General features: G+C 37.3%; 1 protein-coding gene across 1 annotated transcript; it reads left to right on the forward strand.

The window, feature by feature from the left end:
* Positions 1 to 27,629, forward strand: LOC131367953 (dynein heavy chain domain-containing protein 1). The gene is made up of 43 exons (XM_058413662.1): positions 1 to 56; positions 244 to 692; positions 791 to 964; positions 1,455 to 1,658; positions 1,904 to 2,014; positions 2,110 to 2,266; positions 3,447 to 3,698; positions 4,476 to 4,619; positions 4,737 to 4,857; positions 5,047 to 5,279; positions 6,117 to 6,360; positions 6,753 to 6,910; positions 6,998 to 7,117; positions 7,197 to 7,473; positions 7,566 to 7,693; positions 7,775 to 7,973; positions 8,102 to 8,193; positions 8,307 to 8,538; positions 8,667 to 8,792; positions 8,892 to 8,989; positions 9,087 to 12,261; positions 13,447 to 13,540; positions 13,627 to 13,819; positions 14,858 to 15,122; positions 15,223 to 16,780; positions 16,989 to 17,197; positions 17,361 to 17,553; positions 17,668 to 17,770; positions 17,973 to 18,122; positions 18,219 to 18,410; positions 18,523 to 18,954; positions 20,322 to 20,739; positions 20,812 to 20,931; positions 21,041 to 21,217; positions 21,338 to 21,516; positions 21,606 to 22,619; positions 23,421 to 23,598; positions 23,935 to 24,060; positions 24,926 to 25,133; positions 25,219 to 25,310; positions 25,930 to 26,079; positions 26,202 to 26,791; positions 27,058 to 27,629. The coding sequence occupies exons 2-43, from the start codon at positions 334 to 336 to the stop codon at positions 27,448 to 27,450; spliced, it is 13,638 nt and encodes a 4,545-aa protein (XP_058269645.1). The 5' UTR covers positions 1 to 56; positions 244 to 333; the 3' UTR covers positions 27,451 to 27,629.
* The last annotated feature ends 58 nt before the right edge of the window (positions 27,630 to 27,687 follow it).

Genomic DNA, 27,687 nt, shown 5'->3' on the forward strand with positions numbered 1-27,687 from the left:
GACTCACATAGCGACACATCAACACAACAGAGATAGCGCCGGCTGCAAGCTTACAGGTAACTTTAACAAAATTAAACACAACTAACATATTATTATTATTATTATTATTATTATTATTATTATTATTATTAACTTATTCTATACTTATATATTTCTAAAGCCAGTTTTGGATGCAGATAGATCTGCATGTTTCTTAAGTAGTATATATAATATTTAAGTGTTTCCTTTCCCCTTCTTTACCAGGTTTCTGCTCGTTAAGAAAATGAACATGGAAGTTGGGAACAATTCAAATTGTCAATAAGCATTTTTGTCTGTTACTTGCATGCTGCAGCCATGTCTGCACCTAAAAGACATATTTCTAGAGACACAATTAAGCTTACAGATCCCAGGGGAAACAGCCATGACAGAGCCTCAGCCCATAATCCAGGATCTCTTCCTGCTTTACCTCTGCTGACATCCCGCTCGCCAACATTTAGGGCTGAACCACCAACTGATCGCCCTCTCACAAGGCCTCAGGTATCAAAGCTGCATGACATATCTGTTGTTGAGCTTCCTCAGTTGGTAGCAACAGTGGGTCCAGAAATAACACTGGCAGATTCTGTATGGACAGAGGGACCCGGTCTGATATCATCTGCTCTCACTGCTGATATTCCTCTTAAAGTAATTAAACACCCACAGAAAGTTAAATCAGAGTAAGTCATGGAAAATATGCATCATCACATTGTGAACAACTTTTGGTTTCTTGATTTTATGTGTTGTGTGGCCAACATTATCAGGAAACTTTTTTAAGCTCTCTAGACGAGGATCTCTCAAAACAAGGCTCAATGGATGGGAAAAAGACTGGGAAAGAGACTAAGGCCAAGTGCAGGCCTCTTACCGGCATTGAGGTGTTTGAGATCTTTACACACAAAAAACACCTGGGGGGGCTACAGTTTTACCATCTCAAAGTTTCTGAAGATGGTCGGTAGGTAGTATTCTTTTTCTTTTTAAAGAAAATCTGTTAATACTGTATATCTGCTGTTTATATATGTATCCTTTTTCACATCACAGACAAATGTCAGTCTATGTGATGATTGTAGAGCTTGTGAAGATTAAGTCAGCTGTTACATGTATGATGATGAAAGGAATGCCAGAATAGTCAGAACTATAAACAATTTGACAGATTCTTAACAGAAATGTTAAAATGTATTAAGGAATCAATATGCATATAGAATCAGAAATTATTTAAGAATTGCAGATGACTTTAGTCAGAATCTATACTAAATTTCAATAGTTTATTAAGTTTGTTCTGCTAGGGAAGTGGATGATCAGAGCTTTAAGCTAGAAGGGAGTAAGTTTCAGCAAGTTTGGAAATTGCATGAGAGCCTCAGCAGCTAAGCCTTGAGCTTAAATTCTGCCTGTAAATCAGTTTGGATAAAAATCAGGGTGGAAAATTGAGCTTTTTTTTTTTCCAGACCCTATGATCTGCACGTAGTCCCATGCAGCAAAGCAGGCCCAGATCACTACATCTTCTCACCCACCTCAGTGATCCATGTGAAGGATGGCTGTAGTGTTGGGCTCTTGAATCTAGCAGAGTGGTATCGTGAAGCTGTACTATGGAATGCTCTGAGGGATATACCATTTTTCAGAGACTATCTACTACATAAAACCTTCACCAGGTGAATAATCACTGTCATTTAAAGCTTTTTCTACATTCTGTTCTTCAGCGTCATTCATGCAAATCAGTTAAACATTATATTTTATATGATATAACATCGACAAATTTTTGTTTTTTCAGATGTTTACAATTTTGATTATAAGTCATTGTGTTAAAAATTCTGTTTAATTAACCTAAACTAGTTATCTGTTTGTTGTTTGTTTGTTGTTTGTTTGTTTGTTTGTTTGTTTGTTTGTTTGTTTTCAGATGGCACAGAAACGTGTGTCAAGTCTCATTTCAACGCAAGTGTAAGCACCTTCAGGCTCAGTTACTGATAGCTGTTCCCCAGTTCAGGGAAGCTTTATTTCATTTGACCAGGTGTTTAATCTTTTGTCATTTTATCTCTCCTCATCTCTCATTGCATGAAAACTGTGCAATTTGTTTGACATATTTTGCCTTGTTTCTTTTTTTAGACTCACTGAAAAGATTAAGGGTGTGCACTGGCTACCTCAGGATGAGTCTCACGCATACACACTTACAGAATTCCAGACCACACTGTTGAAAAGCAATCAGCAATCTCAAAGATTCCTAGAGAATTTTTTCTATCCCTGCTCTCTGATTCTGACCACGGTAATTTGAAATTTAATTCTAATAGATATCTACTAATTAACAGAACTCATGCCTTTAATTGGTGGTATGATTAATGAATAAAGTAATGAAACTATTTAATAGAGCATTTTGTAAGATTTGTTAAAATTTGTCAAAATTACACTTCCAGCTGTTAGATTGATCAGATATGAGATGTTTTCTACAGTTAATGTGATAACTGACAAAATTCAAGTAAAATAGAAATATTTTAGGGAAAAAAAAGAAAAAGAAACTTACACTAACCTGTTTGCGTAAGTGTGCATAACCTTAAACTAATATTCTGTCAAATCACCTTTCACTGGTAATACAGCACTCAGTCTTTTTGGGCAAAAGTTTACCAAATCGTGATTTGTCAATTTTATTCCACTCTTCCATGCAAAAATATTCCAGATGTAGTAAATTATGATGGAGATCTCCAGTGCACAGCTCTCCTTAGGGCTTAATTTTTTTCTCGAGAATAGGCTTCCATCTTGCACCTACTCTATAGCCCAGACATGTGAAGAATAGGAGAGATTGGGATCACATGCAGGGAGTGAGCCATGACCTGTACTTGACCAGTCAGATATTGTAGAAGCACTTTAATGTTCCCTAATATGGTTTCCTCTTGTCTTTTGTCGATTTTGTAGGGACACCCTGTGCATTTCTACGTATTTTCCCATGTTATTTGTACTAGGAAGAAATACAAAAACCCACACAATAACACAATATATGTTAAATATGAATGTGTGTGTGCATGATGCTTTGCGATGGAGCATTCACTGGAGTGAATTCTCTAAAGATAGAAGAATTGAGTGAATGAATTTTTAAGATTTTTAGTAAGTTACTATATGTACAAAATCCACTTTTAACATTTCCTCAATTTGATTATTTTATTTTTACATCTGAAGCACGGTTGTATTTAATTTTAACTTGGCAGATCAGCACTTCCTTCCAAAACATTTTATGTCATAAATATTTCTTTGGAAATCACCCCATGCTTTGTTTGTGTGAACAAATCAAGTTAGGAATTTAAAACATTTATTTCACATCCCACAAACCGCTCCATTCTAATCTCCATAAATTGGTTTCTGATGCGACAGACAGAATAATGTTAGTATAATGTTAGCTTTAGCTATATAAAATAACAAGTTTGTCTATAGACACTGAATGGCTTTCTGTTTAGGTACAGGAAACCTGCTACAAAACCTACCAGGAAATACAGCAACAACTGAAAGAATTCCATCTGAGCCATTGTAGCAAGCCTTTTCATCTACAGCAGTCCTTGAACAGAAGCTTTCACAAAAAGCTGAACCAGACTGGTCAAGTCCTTCAAAGGCTGGGAAACTTTAAAGCTCTTATGGACTGCATGATTGTACAAAACCTTGTTTCTGTCACTCACAGTGAGCTCATGCTCTACCTCAACACGTTTTTGAAGGTAAAACTTTGTTCTGCTCATGACTTGTTAAATGTTACACGCATACATTACATATTAGCTGGAGGTACATGACTGTTATGTCATATGCCTTGGTCAATGATAACAGCATTCATGAAAGACAGTGGAACAGATCTCATGTCACTGAAGATTATTTTTTATATTTCTTATTTTTGATATGTTTATTTTGCAGCAAGCCAAAATCATACTCATCAGTCAGTTTCTACACAGTGCATTGCTAGTTTGAGGAGAATTAAAGAGAGTGTCAGGCATATTTTAGATCAATTACTTTAGATTAAATTAACTTTTAACAGACATGATCATATTACTGTACCTTTGCAATAATATTGAACTAAGCAAGCCTAATCTATGACTGAGATTACCCAATATAAAAGCACAAATTTCTTTCCAACAGTAGGCATATGACTTTTGATAATCCTATAAAGAATCTAGATGGCTTCTGATTTATGTTCATATTCTAAAAAGCAGTGCTAGACCACTTATACTATATATTTAACAAAAGGTTTGTCCTTTTCTTTATTTTCACTGGTGGCTGCATTTAAATAATCATATTTGTTCCTGCCTCCAGACTTGCATTGACTGACTGAAGACAATTAAACATTGACAATACATATGCAAAAAAAATAAATAATGATGATGATGATGATGATGCAGTTTTTTGGTTAGATTTTAACATACTTTAAATATGTGTAAATAAATAAATACGGGAGTGTTTTGCATATTAAAGAGAATGTTCATGGCTTTTTTCTCTCTTTACAGAGGGAACAGAATAATCAGGGCAGTCTTTTCGAGGCAGAGCTGACATTTGGAGTAGACGGTCAGCTTGTTCTGGTTCCACCTATGCACCTGTTTCAGGAGCTGCTGCTGGAAGCACTGCAGTCTGTAGTGGATTCTACTCTACAGGTGAGAAAAAAATTGTCCTTGTATATTTCAAGGTCAGTGACAGCTCCTGGTTTGATTTCATGTAAATCCCAGCTCTTTAAACTGCTAATAAATATTGTTTCATACATTTACCTGTAGGTTGTTGATGCCAGCAATAATTCACTGGATTCTAAAGATCCTTTGACTGCTAGTTTCTCTTTTCAACAGTCTAAAACAAGCCCTGGAATTACAAATAACACAAACGCTCCTGTCAGGAGAGGTGAGAGGAATTCTTAATTCTTGCACTGTCCATCTCACACAATTTCACATAAAGAATGGTACTTGGAAATAACCATTCATTTTGTTGTCAATTAAACAGTGATTCTGGAATTCCACTGAAAGTAGTTAATAATCTCAATCATCAGATTTACTGTCAGAAAATATTTATTTTATGATGTGTTATTTTCAGCATGTAAACAGAGTGGATCTGCACTCACAAGTACGGGCAGTTTTCCCTCCAAACAGGAGTCTTGTATTGCATCAAATACAACAATGGTACTTCCCAAACTGAGCTCTTTTAGTCTTCAGGGTCAGAGACTGCAAAGACAGTTCTATCCTCTGTCCACAAAAAAGCTAAAATGGCATCTGCACCACCATGCTGGGGCACAGGAGGTTGAAAAACAGCAAGTCAGAATTATACAGGTAATGCAACCAGTTCTTGTTTGTTTAAATTAAACTGCATGTGGCTACCATGAAAATGCCCATATTTGTCAATAGGTTATGGGATGCAACCTGTTAGGTCCCTGTTTTCTGGCTCAGCCATATACACTTTTTCAGGAGTTGTTTTCACTTGTATCTAGTTTGTCACCTGTTTCTGGTGTGTTTAGTCGTTTAAATAGTGATATGGATGATAGATGCCTCAACTGGAATAGGTTCAGGAATAATACTAGCTAAAAGATTGAAAGCTCTATAGGTAAATTGAATCTAGTTTGGCTAGCATGGTGATCAATTTGATTGTTCTAATTGTTCAATAATGTTGATTAAACTTAAGCCCCAAAGGCTGTTCTCACACACAGGAGGGGTTTCTCCTCATGACAGGGGGAGGAAATAGAAGGAAATTGCATAAACATCCACTATTATAAACTTTTGTTTTATAATTAAAGGTTTTAACATAAAATTACTTTGATATCATCATAATATTACTATGTTTTGTAAAATTCATCTTAAAAATGATTGTTAAAATACTCAAAAGAGTAGTTGAGTCAGGTTACTTTAAACATTTAAATAATAGGCCTTTTTGATCTGAACAGGACATGAAAGTTCACCTCAGATAAAACAATACACCTCAGATTAAGCATTATCAGAATATGTGCTGGTAAGGGGGATCATAGGTGATATCCACTGAACTGCCAAATGCTGTTAACATAAATAGTATGTACATACCCTTTTTTGTCTAGTCTCTTTTCAAAGTATGTTTCTATCTTTCTACTTCCTGTATGTTTTTGATTACACTGGGACTGTTTTCCCCCTTTAATCTAGGAAGCCCTCCAAGAGATCCAGCAACTGTGTGAAAGGCATGCCTGGTTGGTAGATGCTTATTTGTTTGCCAGTCAGTGGAGCCCAGCTTTACTAGAAAATATGAGAGAATGGCCTGCTCCTAAATATCAGGAACACATCCAGATGATACAATCCTGGATCAATCAAGTACACCATGTTCCTGCTGCTTTTACAACATCCAATAAGCTCATCACTATTAACTGTTCACATATTCAAGAGATGCTAGGTGTGTTTGTTACTGTATGCATACCACATACAGATATGTGACAAATTAAAGGGGAAAAATCAATAAAGAAAAAAAGAGGACATATGTTTCCAGATATGATCTGTGGCATGTAAAGAAGTGCTAAGACTCAGTCAACCTCAAACTTGTGTAGCTAGTATTCTATGGCTTTCACAGTCGCTCAATCTAAGCCCATTCATGCATGTATGAGAAATTTAGGACTGGTGTGTTAGAATCAAAGTTGTTCTGTTGGCTTGTTGCTAAACACTATACTAAAACACTTTGATGTTTTTCCTTCAATTTGTCACCTGACTGTATCTATCATTTCTTCAGGTTAGTATATTCCTGGAGAAAGATTTTGTTTTAGTGATTTGCTATTTAATTTTCTCCAACAGAGCCCTTACTGAAGATCGTGGAAAAGGATATTTTAAACCTCCTGTCTGAGGAACTGCAGTTGTGTGCCAAATACTTGATAAATGATCTGAAGAAATTTATGGCATGCCTTAAGCTTGAACCTACTGACCTAAAAGAGTTTGCAAATTATGTTAGCATGGTATTTATTTAAGTGTTTTTTATTTTAAGTTGTAAGTGATGCCTGTTATTCTACTGGAATCTACAGAGAATTTGCTTTTATGTGCAGGTAAAAAGCTACAAGGAAACTGATATGGATCAAAAGCTAGAAAACCTGTGCTCCCTTCAAGAAACTATTCTGCGGAATTTTAGAAACATGACTCCTGAGGAAGTTACTTTGATTGGGGAGGTAGGGGACCTGATCTCAGAGTTTTTGAATACATTGAAATTGCATAATTCTATTTAAAACACTTTTTTTATTGTTGTAGACATTTGCCCTGTCAAATCAGTTTGTTCCTCTGCTGAGGTCAGCAACAGAAAGAGTCATGCAGCAAATTCCATGCATGATTAACACTCTGGACAACATATTTTCTTCCCTGACTAAACAACTAGAAGATCTGGTATACAGTGCCACCAGTGGCCCATATCTGGACCTAAATCAGAATTCTTGCCAAATAATTCCTAAATTTAGGTTAAAATATAGACAGCACCATATGATAGCTGCACAACTGTATGAGCTGAGTGAGACCAACCAAAGCCTGAGAGGTAGAAGGTTTGGCCTAATATTTTGACCATTATGTTTCTGCAGTGGGTTTGAATATATTAAATTCCAATCATGTATCAATACCTCGTTTTAGGCCAGCCATTAGACCTCTCATTTGTAATGACTTCCAAGCAGAATATGGAAGCATGGAAAGAGCTCTGGGAACTAATGGACGTATCCACTGCACAGATTCAGGAATGGACACCCGTTCTGTTTAGCCAGGTGTGTAATCCTGTCTATGTCACTGTATCAGCTTTCCTTGAACTTAATCTGATAAGTAGCATTTTAATTGTCCCTTGGCAGTTTGTAGTATCTGAAGCCCAGGGCAAGGTAAATGAATGGCTTCAGAGGGTAAATTCTGTAGCAAAAGCCATCCCCCCTTCTGATGAAGTGCTGCAAGAAACTTTACGAGTTTTTGAGACGTTCAGCCAGCAGTTCTCGCTAATAGCCAAACTAAGCAGCCCTACAATGAAGCACAAACACTGGGCAAACATATTTGAAGGTAAGACAAAAATATTTCACACAATAATGGTCAGAAATAACTGTTATAGACCATGATCATATGTTGAAGTAATTTAACAGTTGATGTTAAATTTTTTACATTCATAATTAATATCCTTCTCAAAACAGAAGTAGACCTGCTAGCTGACCGAGGACAGAACCTAACCATAGGTGATCTTATGTCCAGAGAACTGTGGGAGCATCAAAATAAAATTAGCAAGGTCTGATAACACTCCTGCATCTAAATGATCTAAATCTAAAAATATGATACCATGATACAAATAGTCAAATTGTTTTATAATTAATATGTGTTAAATTGATAACCACTGTCTAGATCTGCAGTGAAGCCAAAACTGAAGCAAACATGGAGCAATCATTCCAGAGGCTTCAGCAGAGCTGGGAAGGAACAGTATTCAGACTTACAAAGTTTATTCTCAATGTCTGTCAGAAGAAGAATCCACATCCACATGTAGTAACACAACAGATAAAGCCTTCTGCTGACATTGATCCAACCCAAAATGATTCACAACAGAATTCCTTTGGCAGAGAAACATTTATCATAATGGGTACATAATTAAAAGGATCTCTATATATACTATAAATGTATTGCTGTAAGGCCTTTTTTCATTGAGCAGTTTTGCATATAATCTGTTCAAACCTGCATTCCATAGAGTATAACTGTCTCTCTGGTTAGACCTAGAAACTCTGGTGGCCCAGGTTGAGGACAGTGTTATGACTCTGTCCAGCATGCTTATGTCTCCTCATATCTGCGATTTGAAAAGGGAGGTAGAAATTTGGCTCCAGCTCCTGCAGGAACTTGGTATGTATTGAAAAAGCTACATCAATAGTAGATCTTTAACCTGCTGATAGGTTTGTATTTATTTATTTATTTGTTTGTTTGTTTATTTTTAAATAATAGAGGAACTTCTAGATTTTTGTCAAAGATATCAGCAAAAGTGGATAATCCTTAGCAGAATTTTCAATGAAATGTCTATGAGTTCAAAAAACATAGAGCTGGTAAGTTTCTGTATTATTATATTAATATGATTAATATGATATTTGACAGATGTGACTGTGTTTACGGCATTACATACCATTGATTGCTGTATTGCAGATAGAGAAGTTTTCCCCAGTGGATAGGATGTTTCATGAACTGATTCAGGCTGTTTCAAGTGACCCCCATGTGCTGAACTTTGTTAGACTGAAGAAGACTAGAGAGACAGACTGTGACTTTCATGGACAACATTTGCGCAATATCCTCATTAAAGGGCTCACAGCAATGGAGGAAATTTGCAGTCAGTTATTGTATCTTCTAGACTCACAACGCCATGAGTTCCCCAGACTGTGTTTTCTCGGCGATGAGGAGGTGATTGAACTTCTTTCGCTGCATCTGACACCATCTTCCCTTTTACCATTTGTGCGCAAATGCTTCAGAGGAGTACAGTGGATTGAAGTTGACCACAAAAGTAAAAATGACATGACAAACCAAAACAGTGAACCAGATATACCCAGCACTCAGCTGTGGATATTTGGTGTATATGGAATGCAAAAGGAACATGTACCCTTTGCCTGTCCACTTAGATTTAATTTAAACCCTGTGGTATGTCTTGATCATTTGGAAAAAGAATTACATCAAACAGTGAAACAGCTGATTTTGAAATGCATTGCCACACGACAGGGTCCTGAACCTGAAGAAAACACTCCTGAACAGAATAAACAAGTTGATGATAATATCCCTACACCAGACCTAGCTTGCATTTTCAACCCATCAGGAAAGGATGAAGGATCAACTCGAAATGTCATTACATCATTGTTTATTAAACTAATATCTGAATATCCTCTGCAATGCATTTTGGTTGCAGAAGAACTTCAGTGGTACAGTGACATCTGTAAAGTTTCAGCTCAAAACAAGTGGATAAGTATTAAAGCACAAAACACAGCAAAACTGCAGAGTCTTTGCAAAGCTGTACAAGATATCTCTGCAGATTCCTATAATAGCACCTTGGCAACACAGCACAGAGTGACAGCCCTTCGTGCCATAATTCTATTGATTATGAAGCATTCTCAACAGATCGCTGGGCTTGTTGACATAGAAAGCAGTCTGGAATCTTCTTTTGAATGGCAGAGGCTTATAAAGTATCGCCGTAGTGTCACTGTTGATGACTGGAGCAATACTGGCGAGGATAACCCATGCACCAATGAAGAATCTATTCATGTTGATGTCTTGGGGACACAGCTAGCTTACGGTAACGAATATATAGGGCCAGAAAGCTGGATGATGGTGAACACCACTTCAACAGAGCGAGCACAGTTGGGCATTCTGCTTGCCCTCACTAGTTACAAATGTGCCTTCATTAGTGGACCACTTATGTCTGGCAAACAAAGGATTGCACTTCAACTGGGATGGGTATTAGGACAACAAGTTATCATGCTGAGGTGTTGTTCAAACACAAGTTTTCCAGTTGTTTGTCAAATGCTGCTTGGTGCTCTTCAATGTGGTGCATGGCTAGTGCTTAGTTCTGTAGATTCATTGGAACAAGGTATTTTATCCATTCTTGGGCAGTGTTTGACAGACATCCATCAATGTCTGTCAATAGTTCTGGAAAATGGACAAGAGAACGAGCTTCAAGATCATAATCATAAGATCATTCCAAATAGCACTGTAAGGAATTTTGTCCGAAAGCACAACAAAAAGATGATTGAAATCAAATGCCAGATTCTATCTGAAGAAAAAAATATTCTGGCTAAACCAAGCTATGGCTGCATCATGATTTCATCAAATGGGTACTCAGCTGAAATACCAGAAAACCTGCGCATTACCACAAGACCTGTTTCATTGATGCAACCTGACTTTAGCATTATTGCAGAGGTTTTGCTGATTTCTTTGGGATTTTCCGAAGCAACTAATATTAGCCGACGTTTAGTTTCTCTCCTAAACCTGGGTAAGGATTTATTGTGCCTTCCAGAATATGTCTGTAAAGATCAATGTTCCTGGCTTGTATTTCTCAGAAAAGTCATAGATGCTTCTGGAATATACCTGTCCAGAACATTTGAAGAAATTCATGAGGATAGAACAACTGATGTAAGCTTCAAAGCATCTGAAAATATGTTACAGGCCTATCATTTACCCTCTCATAAGCTCAAAAGTAAACCTTCCCTGTCAAATGCTGTAAGAGAAGAGCAAGCATTAATCAAAGGAATAATGTCTGTGTTATTATCAGCCATCTCTGATCATAATAGAGCCTTTCAGTTCTGCACAGTTTTTGAAGAAATCTTCCCAGCAGCAAAATACTGTCCAAATTTTCAATACATTATTGAAGAGAGTGAGAGAAATGCGCTTAGAAATGCTATAACAGAGGAGTTGCAACAAACAGCATTATGTGCTGACTCAGAAATACTTAACAATGCTTTGACCCTGCATCAAGCACTCAAGTTTTTTAAGACAGTTGTGATTTCTGGGCCAGCGGGTAGTGGAAAAACAACTTTATATAGAGCTCTTGCAAGGGCACTTCGGCAACTTGCAGAAGCATCTATGCAGGAAAATGTTGCAGATACCAAACATTTATCACATTCATGTTGGTGTTCAGTTCACACAATGGAATTATTTCCTAATGCTTTGTCACATGAGGAGCTTTTTGGTGCATGCTGTGAACAAACAGGTTCCTGGAGGGATGGTGCCTTCACTAAAGTGTTACGAGACACAGAACGGTATGGGTTTTCTGTTCAGTCTTCACCCCAATTTAAGCAAAAACATGGAGTTCAGAAAGTTAAATGGCTAGTATTGGATGGTGAACCCTTGACCTGCTCCAAGTGGTTTGACACTTTGAGTACCCTTGGCAACCCTGAAAGTCCCTTTCTTTGCCTTTCATCTGGCACGAAAATTCATCCATCACAAGAGGGAATTAAAATTATAGTTGAAACCACAAGCCTTGCAGAAGCCACTCCATCTGCATTGGCACGGTGCGGCCTGGTATGCATTTCTGGTATCAGTGTGTGGAAGAATGTGTGGAAGACTGAAATGGATGCCCTGTACAGAGATCAGGTTTTGAATCAGAGCACTCTGAAAATGTTGAGGTGTCTGGCTGAAGATCTTTTTTCTAGCACTATAATTTTCCTCAGGCATAAAGGTTTAAACTCTGTACTGACCAATGAAGGATGTGAAGCCAGTAAATCATGTCCTGGAATCATTAATGGTTTGCAAGAAGTAATGTCATTTATTAAAATACTCCGTGCTCTTCTGGGTGATTCTGGAAAAAGGAATGCCTTAAAAACATCTAAACAAAAAAGAGGTAAATATTTTTCAGTATCTTTCTGTATCTTTGAATTAGCTGAAGTAGAGCAGCAAAAGGCCAGATTTTGATTTTTATGAAGCTCACTGTGGACAGCCATATTCATGTGTAAGATGAACATATAACACAGAAAAAAAGTAGAAATTAGAGATTCTACTAGCAGACTGATTGTGATTCAGTTACAATACAGCAACAAATGAATATCAGGATACATCACACTAATACCTAACTAGTTCTGTAGCATTTTATATACTTTATAAACTGACAAAACTTTAAAAAATTGTTATAATCTGTTATAAAACTGAGTAGCACTAAATGCTGCTGCTACTCCAAATGGGATCCTATTTGCTTTTTAATTATAATAGTCTGTATGACTTTCTGACTGCATTTTGCATTAATAATGAATAAAATAATATTTAACAATGAGAATTTAGGAAATAGAAAAGAAATACAAAAGAAATATGCTTTCATACATTGAGCTACCTACCCAAATAGTTCACAAAGTGGTTAAACTAAATAAAAAATATGATCATAAATCACTTCTCCAGCATCTTCATTTGTTCTTCACCTTACAAATATTCTCTGCAATCTAAACACCTCAAAGGTTCTAGCATTTTGTTTACTGACTAGTCACATATATGACTTTTCCTGTACAATTTAATAGGGCCATAAGATCTCTTCAGTTTCTTGGGAATTTTCCACATGAATGAATAGCCTTAATTTCTTAAATCAACAACAGACTGGTGAGTTTCTAAAGAAGCTGTTATTCAAGTAGCCTAAAGGCTTTCTTAAAGAACTCAATGTTTAAAAAAAAACATTTTATCACATGAAAAATAGTTGTGTTTAAACAAACTGTGCCATGAAAGCTCTAATTCTGGTTTATCATTTCATATCCATCTCTTGATCTAAAACCCAAATGTCTTCAGTGTGCAACAAAAGTAATAGGAACTGGCCATGCCATCCCAGTATTTTCAGAGGGGACTGTATATTGAAATTCTGACAGTGGTAGGTTGTTAATTGCATAGCTGCCAGGGGCTGTCAAGGGTGCAAAAAATAAAAATAAATAAAAGTAATCAGATGCCATACCCCAATTTTAAATCTTCCCATTTGCCTGCTTAATTGTGTTAATTGTTTTTTTGGGTTTTTTGTTTAAATTGTTAATTGTTAATTTGTTTCCCCTGCTAGACAATACCCTCAAGCTACCCTCTACTGAGCTGCATGCAAGAAACCTCTTCGTGATTGCGTATATTTGGGGTTTTGGTGGGCAGCTGCATCCAAGGTATGTTCAAAATGATCTTTTATTTATCAAAAATATTGGCAGCTATTTGTTCTGCTTTAAAAGCTTTGTTACTCTCTTCATTTTAGACACTGGACACAGTTTGATATCTTTGCAAGGGAAGCTTTGTTTAAATGCCGCTACAAAATTGAAGTACCAGTTAAAGGCACAGTATTTGAGCATTTCTTTTACCTTAGTGATGAAATGCTGGAAGGTGCTACTTGCATTAATAGTTTCACCAAGAACAGGGGCCCACAACATTCCTGCACATCTGTGCCCCAGGTTTGTCTATTTATATCATATTGCATCCTTATTCTTTTATTTGCCTAAGGGTCATTCACTTCCTCCACTTCAGACAATGAGGGTGATGTAAACCATCACAAAAAAAAAATCCCCAAAAACCTGTTATTCTGTTTTTACCAGTGGCGGGCCGTGCATTTCACACCTAGGCCTTCACTGGTGTCCTTCCTGAATTAATCCACCTCTATATCATCATTATGATGCCACCATAGGTGTCGCTAGGCCATTTTCTACTCCGCCCCCCTAAAATTCTGCGATTCTCCATAAACCGTACACAAAATTGGTGATCTCCTCAGTCGCTTTTAAATTTCATATGAAAACGGCGGCAGAATTCAGCTCCTCCCCGTCTTTCAGCACGTTCTTCAATCCACAGACTGCGGTGTCGCAGAGCGAGGATCAGAGGACAAGTGTGTGTGTGTGTGTGTGATCAGGAAGACTCGTATTTGGCTTGTTCAGTACTCAAATGTTATACACATCTATGCAATACAGTGGAACACTGCAATAAGTTTACCATCCTACCCTTTTAGTCAAACCTGATGAAACCGCCCCTGGACGCCACGGCAATAGATACTAATCAACCGTTAAATAACAAAGGAAAAAAGAAATTAGTCTACAGTATTTCACACCTCACAAGGAATAGTCAATTATATTGCGGTTACTTTTCTCAAAAAGACATTGCTGGCCCTGACGGTCCACCACTGGTTTTTACTAAAGGTGTTTAACAAGCTGGTGGGGATTTAATGCTTACTATATCTTCTTATTTTTTGTAAGACACACCACAGTCAAGTAAAAACTGTTGCCTGATTATTTCTATTCCCAGCATCTTTTTCATTTAGACTGACTCTAAAATAATAAGAAATAAAGAAATAGAGGAATTAATCATAGGCCACTTGGTATATCCCTGTGAATATTATTTGACGTTAAATTAAATCCATGTTACTAGATGTTCATCTATTTTTAAATGTTTATTTAAAACATGTTTATTAAATATTAATAGAATTCAAATCTCTTTCAAAACAGTATAAAAATTATGCATATCTCCTGGACCGTCTGTTAGAAGCTCATTATCCAGCATTGCTAGTAGGAGAAGCAGGGTCAGGCAAAACAATACTGTGCAAGAATTTATTACAAGAAAGACAGAGTCTGCATGTATCAGTAAGCCCACGTCTACGCTCTGCTGATTTACGCAATATACTCGAGAGGATTAGGAACCGGAACACATCACTGGGATCATTGGATCAGGGCTTGATTCTTTTCATTGATGACTTACATGAACCTGCTTTTGGTAAATACATTTTAAAATTATTCTCTATTTCCAGTTTTTCATCTGACCTTTTGCTGCTATGTAGATTAATGTTTCTTCTCTTTGACCGAATATACAAAAGGTAAAACATCAGCAACTTTGGAAACCTTGAGGCAGTGCATATCAAGAGACGGAGTGCAGACTGGCTATCACTTTAAGCTGTTTAGCTCTGGAGCAGTTAGCTATCTGGGCGCTTACAGGACTCATGGAACACACAAAAGTGGCTACAGTCAGATTTCCGCACGGCTCTCTAGACTGTTTACTATCTTGGTACTTCCTGAAATGACTGCAGATACTCTTTATTCTATCCATTCGTCACAATTACAGCAGTGGCTGAGAAACTTCCCATCCATGCCAAGAATTGCAGATATGGCACGCTGTATTGTTGCTGCAACCTTTGATGTGTATCTTGTTGCGTATGAACATTCATCCTCTTCTGTTCATTCTCCCCACATTGTTTTATCATTGTATGATCTCCAAAAAGTATTTCAAGGTATGTTCCTCTTTGATCCCAGGACCTCAGGCCATTACTTCCACCAAAGAAAGCCTACCCTCAATTTTAAAAATCTGTCATCACCTTCCATGCTAGCCTTCAATTCAGATTTCCTGGTTCCTGCAAGGAACATACTCAGTATTGCCCATCTGTGGATTCATGAGTGTTTGCGCACCTTTGGTGATCGTCTGTCCTCAGATGAAGAAAGCCAAAAACTGGCTTCATTCATTGTACAAGCATCTGAAAAGAATTTTGGTAGTAAGTTGGTACTTGAATCCCAAATCTTTGGAGAATTGCCTGACCATGGATGTCACTTAAAAAGCACCACTATAGCTGATATAAACCAGCATAAACATATGACTATGCAGCAAGAGAATGTTGAGTGTATTATATCCACAAACGTTTCTACTACATCTCCCAAGATCCTTGTAATGACTAAGGATCAGTTGCAACTGACTGAATCAAAGTTCTCTGAGGAGCTGAGCAGCCCTAGATCTACTGCAGCATGTGTAAAACCTCACACTGTCTCTATATGGCTTCAGCAGCTACTGCATGAGATTAGTTCTTCTATCCATGACATGGTCTTCAGCCCAGAATTCAGTAGACTCCACATATTTAGAGTACAGAAGCAGTTAAACCACAACATCTTGTATCAGGAGAGAGACTTAGATGTGTTAATAGAACAGCTGAATAACATTGTAAAAAGCAAAGAAGCAACAGAAACTTACTGCAGATATGCTAAATTTGCTGTGTACCACCAAAGAGTACGACAGCTTATACATATCCTGCGTGCCTTGCTCATACCCAATGGACATGGGGTTCTGTTTGGAGCTGCTAAGAAAACAGGGAGAAAGACAACATTACGCCTAGCAGCTGATTTGACAGGATACCACCTAATTGAAGTTCATTGTGGAAATGAGGTCAAACTGAAGGAGCTGGTAAAAGAAGCTTACCATCAGATTGACCAGCACGGGGAACATGTCATTTTTATGGTTCATGAGAATACTAGTCAGGCCGTTAGGGATGACCTACTGTTGATCATGGAAACCTGGCATCATGTAGATGGAGAACTGAAGGAAGTGAGACCATATATCAGTGCTGTGGTCAAGAAGTCATCAGATCAAAAGACTGGCCAGGTCAATAAAAGGTAAATGCTATATTGAATATATGGTTGTAAAAATTGATCATGCTGCTTTAAAAGAACTGTGACAATTTATCATGTATTATTACCAATTAGTATTATTATTGAGAATTTAATCTTCAGACATTTTCACAGCTCCAGTTTCTTTATTTTTTATCATATATGTTACATGTAACATATATTAACACATTAACATATATGTTATATGATGCAGGTATTTCAGGAGTAAACAAAAACATATTCATGTGTTTTTGCTACTGCCTCTCAGCCAGCACACTTATGAAACAGAAACTGAACAGTCATCTGTAACTGCACGTCAAATTACTAAGGCTTTAACCCTCTGCTGTTGTGTAGAAGTATACCATCCTTGGAGCACTGAGACTTTAGTTGAAATTGCCTCTGTTCATCTAAAGGACAGTGTAGGTAAGTGATTTAGAGTGGAAAAAACTTTAGTCAAGTGTACTTTCTAAATATTATTAGTGCCTATAAATTTGGGTTTTGCTACTTTTGTAGCTTTATGGAACTGCCCGCTGAGTCAATTTGTACAATGCCAATAAAAGTTTTTGTATTTATATATTGTCTTTAGATGACAAAACCACTGTGACCAGTATTGCTCAAGCAATGGCTGCAATACACCAGTCTGCTACAAAATATGCCTCAATATTCCTCAATACGGTTTCTAACCAGCCATTCAGCCCACAGACGTATATTGAGCTGATAGAATACTTCAGTCAACTTTGTGACCACCTTAATGAACAAGTTAGATCACATGCCAACAGGTGAGCACTGATGATTTGTATACAAATATTTCTCCATCATGTAATTTTCTGAAACATAACTAACATCTTTGAAATATGAAATAGGCATACTTTCTTCTCTGTCTTACCCCATAGGCTGACAAAAGTTCTGGGCCATTTGAAGGATCTGACTGACACAGCCCAGGATTACAGACAGGAAGCTTTCAGGCTTAAAGTTAAATTTCAGGAGGCACAAAAGGTAATACCATCTCTATTATTTGATATAATTTTTAAATAAAATGAATTATACTGAATATGATGAAATACTTATAGGTATTAGAATACCTACGTCCGAAATCTGTTGAGTGTAAGGGCATTTACCCTTTATTGATGTTGTAACTGATATTACTGTTGGCTTGTACAGATAAACCTGGGGAGTACAACTGTAATTTTTGTTGCAGGAGCTAAGCCAGTTGCAGATGGCTATTGACACTGAGCGTGCAGTCTGTGAACAGACTCATCAGCACTGTTTATTGGAAGAGAACTGTCTCACTTATCTACAAGAACAGTTAGATCTAGCTGAACAGCAAGCTCAAGATGCCCTCAAAGAGGTTAGGCTAGCATTTTTTATCTATGGAATCTTTTCCAGTTGTTTGCTTGTGTTTATTTGCTATTTTTTGAGGGCTACTAACTTGCATTTCTTTTAGGTGACACCACTGTATGAGGCAGCCCTTAAGGCTATGCTTTCTTTAAACCAGTCTGACCTGGATGAAGTCAGACACTACAGACATCCTCCCGATGGAGTGGTCATATTAATGAATGCTATATGCAGGTTGTTCAATTGCCCATGCAACTGGGAGAGTGGCAAGCAATTATTGGGGCAGCCTAATTTCTTACAGGTTGTAAATTGCTTACATTGTTATTAGTTATTTACTAGTAAAGTGTCCAGAAAAAATACTTAATTTTCATTTTTAAAAAACTAATTTCTCTTGTACCTTCTTGCTTCATCAGGAACTACAATTTTTTGACCACTCAAAGTTAAGCAATGAGTTGTTTGCAGATTTGGGACAAATTGTACAAGCACCACACTTCCAGACAGGCTTAGTCTGTGGTGTGAGCCAGGCTTGTGAATCTTTGTGCAGCTGGGTGCGTGCTGTGTACCAGTATGCCTGTGTTAAACACTGTTTGGCTCCAAAGGAAGCTCACAAGATCCATTTAAACCATTGCATGGCTGAAATCCGTGCACGGCTGCAGGTTGCACGGCTGCAGGAAGATGCTGCACAAGACAGACTAGATGTTGTTGAGAAGCAATACCAGTTTGTCAGAAACAATTTAAAGGAGCTTTCAGCCCAGCTCCATAAGTTAGAAATCGAGGAGAAAGAGGCTGCTGTCACTATTAAACAAATAAGCGATTACATTAAGAAATGGAACATGGCTAAAAAGGTAAGTAAATTTAGTAAACCTCACTTGTGTTTTTTTTTTATGTCATTTATAAAATACATTCCACTAGGAAAGTGAGGCCAATTATTTTTGGTTAATAAATCAGTTTTTATAAATGATAAATCAGTTTTTATTTCTTGATATTTATATGAAGATGTATTAAACATTTTAGAACTTGGCATCTTTTGTTTGAACCCACCCATTTTTAAGTGATCAGAAATTTTAGAACATGTGTTCCTAGTTCTGCCTTGGTAAGCCCAGGTATGCCCTGTTTAATTGACTGATCGACTCTTAAAGACTTGCTCTGAATAATTAGTGTTAGTTTGAGCCCTGGGTTTCACAAGAAGATTGCATTTGTTGCTTAAAAGGATAAACCAACATATATAAGAACATATATAAGTCATTTTGAAGCTTAGAATTATTGGGTAGAATTATAGAGTATTGGGTGTAGCCAACACAACAATTTGGAATATTCTGAAAAAGAAAAAAACCACTGCGTGTACTGTGTAAGAGACACTGAACAGGTCAGCCAAGAAAAAGCATCAGCAGTCAAGGACATCAACAGTTAGTGACATCACCAGCAACTTCTACAGGGCAGGGGTGAGGGTATCACAATCCACCATTCAAAGAAGACTTATTGAGGCACTAACACAATATACAAACCAATCAGTGGTAAGAATCAAAAGGCCAGATTGGAATTTGCAGAGTGTGGAGAAAGAAAGGATCTGCACGTGATCCAAAACACACATGCTCTGTAAAGCATGTTAGAGGTAGTGTCCTGACGTAGGCTTGCATGCATGCTCCTGGAACTTGCCCACTATTCTTTACTGATGATGTCCGGTGTAATTGGGAGGAACATCATGCAGCAAGACAATGACCCAAAACACACAAACACAACATAGCACCTTAATCCAATAGAACATGGATTTCATCTCCTGAAGAAACAACAACTGTGAGAAGCTTCAACAAGCCTGGAAAAGCAACAGAAAATAAAAATGTAACAGCTTGGTGATCTCAGTGGGATGCCGAATTGATGCAATTATTGCAACCAAATATTAAGTCTTATTTATGCAAATTAATTGTTCTAAATATTTTTGCTCTTAATTAGCTAAAGATTGTGGAGCCTGCCACCCAGTGTGCCATGTTGTAAGTTGTTAAAAACATAGATCTAAATATGAGGAAATTCTGGTCTTTTGTCTTATTTTTTTATCTTTTGACTTTTATCTTTAGAGCTAAATGTCGGTGCATAACAAAACAACAAATTTGGCCTTCAACAGAACATAGGAAATATTGGAACAGCTAAATTCCAATAATGTTGAACAGTATTATAAGTCAATTACTCAATATATTAATCTGTTTGATTTCTGTAGGAAACTGAAATGAATGAGCACACCATTCCAGGTGATGCATTGTTACTAGCTGCTGTAATAACCTATTTGGGTCCGTTTGGGCCTGATATTCGACTGGATCTGCTAAAAAAGTGGCACAAAATGTGTCTCACAGGCAAGATTACCATTAGTCCAGAGGATGTAAGAACATCTTTGTTTGATGAAGCACAGTTTCTTTCTACTGAGAATGTCCAGTTTGCAAACATTCCTGTGGCCACGGAGCTTCACAGGGCTCTGACACAAGCTCTTGGGAGGGATCAACATCTCATTCAAGCAGTACTTCCCAATCATGTCTTAAAACTGTTGTTGTGGGGACATAGAGCCCTGTGGGCTCACAAATGGGGTTTGCTTACAGACACACAGCAACATAAAGAACAGAGTTTCCTTACAGGGCTGATAGGTGAGTAGCTCTTTATTTATTTATTTGTTTGGTTTTTTTTGTTACATATTAAGTTGTGATTTCACTTTTTAGAACATTCAGACCAGTTCCCAATAAATGCTGGACGATCTGAAAAAGATGAAGAGTTTGAGCTCATTGTTTCTGCACATGACCCAGAATTTATTCACAAAATCAGTCATGGTGCAAAAAAAGGTTGGCAGTTTATCCATTACCTGCTTTTCAGTCCATTCAGAATAGTTTGATTTAGCACCAATTTACACTAAAATATGATACAACTAACAATATTGCTGCACTTAAACAGGTCTGAAAGTTTTGGTTACTGAAATTGAGCATGCTGTGCCAAGGGAAGAGTTCCTCAGTATATTAGATCGGCCAGGTGGAAATCACATTTTTGATGCATTCCATCCAGTCAAAGCCCTGCACCCGGAATTTTGTCTGTTCCTTAGCACCTCTCTTCCAGCAAAAGTTCTGTTGGAAGGTAGGAAATTGTTGCATTTTTAAATGAAATGATTTTAACAAAACAAAACTGCATTGAAACAGTGTTTACGTAATTGTGTCATTAACTTCTACTTTCGTTTTCTGCCTTTTTTTCTGTTAGAGATTCATCCCTTAATACTGGCAAAGGTGAAAGTTATAGACCTATCTCTAAGCACATCAGAAGTCCAGGGTATTATTTTGAGTGACTTAATACAGTCTAAGTGTTCAGAACTTTGGTTGAAGCATTGCCAGTTGCAGCAAAATAAACAAGTGCTTCAGGATAAACTTCATGTAGAAGAGGTAAAGTAATAAAGAGTAATAATTTTAAGTTTAAGAATGGTCAAATGTAGAATTCTGGTTATTTATTATGTGCTTGTCCAATATTTTAGGTCTCTTTGGTAGATTACATCCTGCAGTCTTCCACGCCACTACTGCAGGATCCTGAGTTCCTTCCATATGTGCAACAGTGTAAGAGATCCACACTGAGACATCAAGCAGAGATTGAAGAACTGGCCAATAAAATGGATGGTCACAAGGCAGTAATGAATGAATTTCACTGCATATCAGCACTGGCAACAGCCCTTTATAGGGCACTCCAGGATGTTGGGCGCCTCTATCCCTTTTACTTTTTTCCCCTGTGCAACTTCTTGATTGCTTTGCGGGAAACTTTAGCCCAAAAGGGTTGGCTAGATGTTCCATGCAGTGCAGAGATGGAGAAGAGTGTTGTCATGTCAGAGATTTCACAGAGGATAGTGTCCCACTTATTTGCTCACTATAGACCCTATTTATTCCAGAACCATGCTGAATTACTGAGGTTGTTTTTTTCTGTTGCCTTCTTCATGCACACTGAGGGTAGCTCTGAGATTGAACGTGTGGTCTTTCTCAGAGGACTCAGTAACATAGAATCAGGAGAATATGCTTCATCACCTGAACAATCTGCTGCTGTGCTTCCAAGCTGGATACCAACCCATACAAAAGCTGTTTTAGGTCTCCTAGAAAAAATCTCACCCTTCCATGGCTTGATCTCCTCTTTGAGGAATTCCTCCAGACAATGGCAAGAGTATTTTCACTTTCCTTCAGCCACAGTGGTCGGACCTGCTCCTTGCCAGTCACATTCCCAGCTGACAACATTGCAGCGTGCTATTCTTTGGAAGACATTCTGCCCACAATGGCTTGCAGCAGTGATGGATGATCTCGCTGCTTGTCACCAAGGACAGAATATACAATCAGCTGTAGCAGGTGGTCCTCATACCAGTTCTCCAGAGGCACTCTCAAGTCTTTTGTCCAGAAATAAAGGTCCTGTAATTGTAACTATGCCAAGTCAAATAGAAAATGGGTCAGGAGGTATCCATCCTCTGCACTGGATTAAACACTCAGCTTTGCACCAAGCAGAGATGAAAGGGGTGAGATGTTTAAATTTATTATAATACAAGGAGTGAAAAGATAACAGAAACACCATAACACCATGATTTCTCATTGACTAAAACAGACCTCTGTAAAGTCATCTCAGTATATATTAAAATACAGCCAAAAAAATAAGCAGAAATTTAAATGAGCACCTTTATGACCTTTATAAGAACACAAAACCCTAAACCACTAAGCAATGCGGCAAATGTAATCTGATCTGTTGAACAGCTTTCCCCAGTTTTCTTGTGTGGAATTTACCTACATTTAGATTTTATATTTGTAGGAAGCCACAGGACAAAACACAATATCTGAGGCCAACTGTTAATTATAGCAGGCAATCCAAAATGATCTGTGTAGCCATCTCATGTATCATGAGGCATTTTACAGGAGAAAGTACACCATTGGTTGGAAACATTCTTTTCTAAGGATGTTTCTATATTAAAGAAAGATCTATTTTGCTAACATTATTCTGCACTGTTTTGAAGAATGTCCTAGTGAATGCAAATGCTTTCTTAATTGGCAGATTGAATCATCTTTGTATGTTTATGGGAAGTGCTGGAGCACAGACTGTGAAATAGATCTCCAGAACCATGCCAAACCATTTATGGTAGCCTTCTCATTATTAGGTCCATGATATTAAGATACTGTATTTTTACAGGCTTCTGTTATTTTGTCCACCCCCTGTATGTACACCTATTTTTGTAATTCCTTAACTGCATTTAACCTTCTAAATTTCATGGAAAATGTTTGTTTTGAGACTGTGTGATGTTTGATAACTTTGTCATGATTCTCAATAGGTGAAGGTGGTTGTACTTTCATTTGGGTCTAAATGCCAAAGAGATTATCTTCTCTCATCACTTATTACAGCTGTTCAGACCGGCTTTTGGCTGGTTTTGAATAACTGTCACCTGCTTGATCATTGGGATCCCAAAGTAATTACTCAGCTAAGACAGTTACTATCCTGCACAGGAAAAGGTAAATGCAATTCTTAGCTTTGAAGAGGGTTACAGCTTTGAAGATGCTGTAAATTAAAAAAAGGTTAATCTAACATTTTTTTCTCTGCTTAAAAATGGTTAAAATTAATTCTACTTAACCTGACATATTACAAGTTAGATTCAGCACATAAACTATTCAAGTAGTTGGACTGGATTTTGTTGGATTAAAAGAAGCTTGAGAACTGTAGTTTATGATAAACATTCATGACCTTTTATTGTTTTTGACCTGAAACAAAAACCTGTGTGGTGCCAACAGCAGATTTTACTTCAGTGTTCTTAAACTTATGCCTTACTATTTTCCTTTTGTAAACCTGAGGGCACTTGACGAATATGGAGGCAGATATGGGGCTTAATCAAATTGGAGAAGGTGCAGGAAATCAAGTACATCCTCACTTTCGACTGTGGCTTATAACAAAAGGCAATGCTCCACTTTCTATTCCAGGTGTGGTATATTTGATTACTTTCCATTGAATGCCTTCTTGTTCTTTGTAGTATGTTATGATTACATAATTTAAGAAATCACAGACTCTGTATGGATTAAATACACCTCTAAATTTTTTATTTTTAATTTCTTAGCACGAATGGAAATGTTCAACCTGATATCATTAAAAGGGTTGAAAAGGTAGAACGGTCACGCTCCAAAAACAGAAAGAACGCAGAAAAACAATGGCACAAATATTTCAACAAAGACATCCAATACAATTGAGTGCTTCTGACTTTGTGGCAACAATTTAGAGAAGAAACACAAATAGGTGTTATGATCATGTGTCCATAGCCATATTGTGTGTATTTGAGGGAATGTGTGTAATTATTTGTCCCAATATTATTTACCTTTACAGCATTTAACAAATATTGTTATCCAGAACAACTTTTTAAAGATTATTTTAATATCAATGAGACTTAGGTACATAATCAACCCTAATAGTTTAATTGTTGAGCTATTGATAGCCTTCCCACCTAACATCACCACAGGTCTGCATGATGATCTAAATGAGAGATTTGGGTGTTTGATTTGCATTATTGTGTGCAGACTGATGATCTGATGCTCTATTTAATCACTTTCTAAATTTTTACCACATTAAATTAAAGGAAAAGTGTGGACAGGTAAATAAATAAATAAAGGAACACACCCAAGACGATTGTGTCAATGTGTTATTTATTTACTAAACTGATTTTCCAACCCACTTTATTCTAAGTGAAATTAGACCACAATTACCTAGATCCAGATGTTGCATTTTAATCAAACGGTCAGTGGCAGCAAGTGACCAAATTTTGTTGTTCTGTTTATACATTGACTTCCACTACAGCTTTCATTAGGATGTGTGCCATGCATTTGGTGTTTGACTCTCATTGGGACCTGAAGGATGAGCTGTGCTCCTCTTTTAGACAAGTTACCTCCACAGTACATCCTGCTATGAATAAGGTGGATCCTCTCCTTCGAGCTGCTGTCCTTCATTCTGTTTTAATGCAGAGACAAAAAGTGAAGCATCTGGGACATGGGAGCTTTTATAAATGGTGAAGTTCATAATGCTATAAAATGTCAATAAATGTATGACAAAAAATAGGCTTGGTGAAAATTTAGTTCTGTGCTTCCCCCTAGGTCTTATGAGGACTTTCTTGCTCTGACTGATGCACATGCCCACCTTGCAAAACTGTGCCATGACCCTGTTGAAGCACTGGAATATGTCGCTGGTATTACTGCTTTTACTTCACAAACTATTTAAATTAGTGATTCAATACGGTTACAGTTGATCAACAAATTCTTATGGAAAAATACAGTGGATTTTTCTACACAAAATTATTCTGACTAATTGCCTTTATCTTGTGATGAAACATTTCCATTTTGATGGGAAAGATCTCTTTTAGGACGAGAATATTCTCATCCACAGACAATAAGAGATCAATGAGTATTTTGATGGCTATGAAAATGATGTAAATCGTATGTGTCAGTCACTAGATCTCAAACCAGATGAATACATATGTGAGATTTTAGTCTTCACTCTCAGAAAGAAAGGTACAAAACTCTACCTTTTAAGGTACCAGTGGCCGTCATTGGGGTGGTACCCTGAAGGGTACAATTTTGTACCCCTAGCTGTACCGATATAATAATTCGTTTTGGGAACATAACTGTACCCTAAGGACCTACTGTGTACCTTAAAAGGTACCCCCCTACGAACAAAATTATACCTCCGCCGTACCCTTTTTTCTGACAGTGTGGCCAAATATATTAAGACCCTTCAGGTTTTTCTTTCATTTGTTACTCATCTGTATAAATATCCTACCTTGGTTGACAATGCTAATTTGTCTACAGCATACTTGATATATGGTGGTCACGTGTCAGATTCAGCCGATTTGGAGGCTGTGGAAGCAGTGTGCAGAGTTTGTCTACAACCCCTACCATCTACATCGGGTAGCGGTCCTCACATTCTTTCAGAAATGATCAGCATGAAAGGACATTTTGGTATGTAATCACCTTAAAGCAGAAACTATTTTATAACATCCTGCAAAAATGGAAATAACCTAATTTGCGTCCGAGACAACGACATTGAACCCTTAACTTACTTTCTCTTTCTTCATTTTCAGATGAGGATATTCTGAAAGCTGTACAGCACTGCATTGAAACCACACTAAATAACAATGATACCCTGCTTCTAGGATTCAGTTCAGAGATGACAAATGATATAGTGAATATAAGAAGTCAGACACTCAGAATCCTACTTCTTCAGTCTGAAGATAGTTTTGCAGCTGTCAGAAATTATGATGGCATGTTCAAGCATCTTCCAGAGCTTGCAGACTACAAAATGGCTCAAGAAAGATTGCAGAATTTACAGACCAATTTTGAATGGACAAAGAAGAGAGGAGGTGTGGGTGAGGGAAAAGTCTCACTGAGCCCCATGCATGCTTTCCTCCAGACAGAATGGGAGAATCTTACAGACACTGTGTCATCACTGCAAGACGTTTCTGCTTCTACAAACATCACATCATCTATTATTTCAGAGTTGGAGACTCGAGCAAACCTGCTTCAAATGTATCAGATGGAAGAATGCAGTGGTTCCCCTCCTGTCTATTGTTTATCTGCCTTTGCAAACCCCCGAGGCTTTCTGGCTGCTTTGATCAGAGAGACTGTCCACATCAAACAGTGTGATATCAGCCAAGTTACACTGCATTTTCAGGTATATTAAGATCTTAAAATAGTACTAATCAAGACCAGTTTTGAGCACTAGTTATAAAAATAGATATTTTGTCACAAGTTTTTCATAAGTCCTCACAATTTTACAATGAACACTTGTGTCACATGACTAGATCATCTGCTCACTTTTCTAAAATAGAATTTGGAAAATATGTGCAAAAGAATTGTTATGGATAACCGTGCTTTCTTTTAGTATAAATAGGTCAAACTGAGCATTACATCCACCATAAAGCTTGTCTACATCTTCAGGTCCTAGGTGCTGCAGCATCTCCAGCATTTAAGCTCTCAAATGGGATCTGTCTATCCGGATTGGAGCTACATGGAGCATGGTGGGATATGCAACTTGGAGCTGTGCAGGACACTCGATCACCTAAGCCTTGTCCTTTTCCTCTTCTCGGGGTCAGAGCTCAAGTAAAGAACTTCAATATCAGCTATTTATCTCACAGTTCACCTTCTAATTCCTACACAATGCCTTTCTACAACTGTCCTCTATATCTGGACAGTCAGAGTAAAGATGAAGACTGGAGCCTCTCAGTGGACAACATTGTCACTTATGTTCCACTTATGACAAAATTAGATCCAGTACTCTGTAAGATTAGACGAGTTAGATTAGTCAGTGCACTCCAAGAAAAAAACATTTAGGTAACGATTATAAATACTGACATGCATGTAAAAGACTTCACAACAACTGAGTATTTTTTTAAATCAAAAGGTTTAATGATTTTTTGAATCACATTTAAAGATAATTAAATATGAAATTAGAGTAGTTAAACTTTGCAGTTACATTTATCTAACTAGTTATATTTATATAACTTAAAAATGATACAGTAAATGCATACAAATGATAAAAATTTATAAAACTCACTAATTCAGGGGTAA

Source organism: Hemibagrus wyckioides, linkage group LG17, assembly GCF_019097595.1.
Source record: "Hemibagrus wyckioides isolate EC202008001 linkage group LG17, SWU_Hwy_1.0, whole genome shotgun sequence".
In the NCBI taxonomy this organism is placed as follows: Eukaryota; Metazoa; Chordata; class Actinopteri; order Siluriformes; family Bagridae; genus Hemibagrus; species Hemibagrus wyckioides.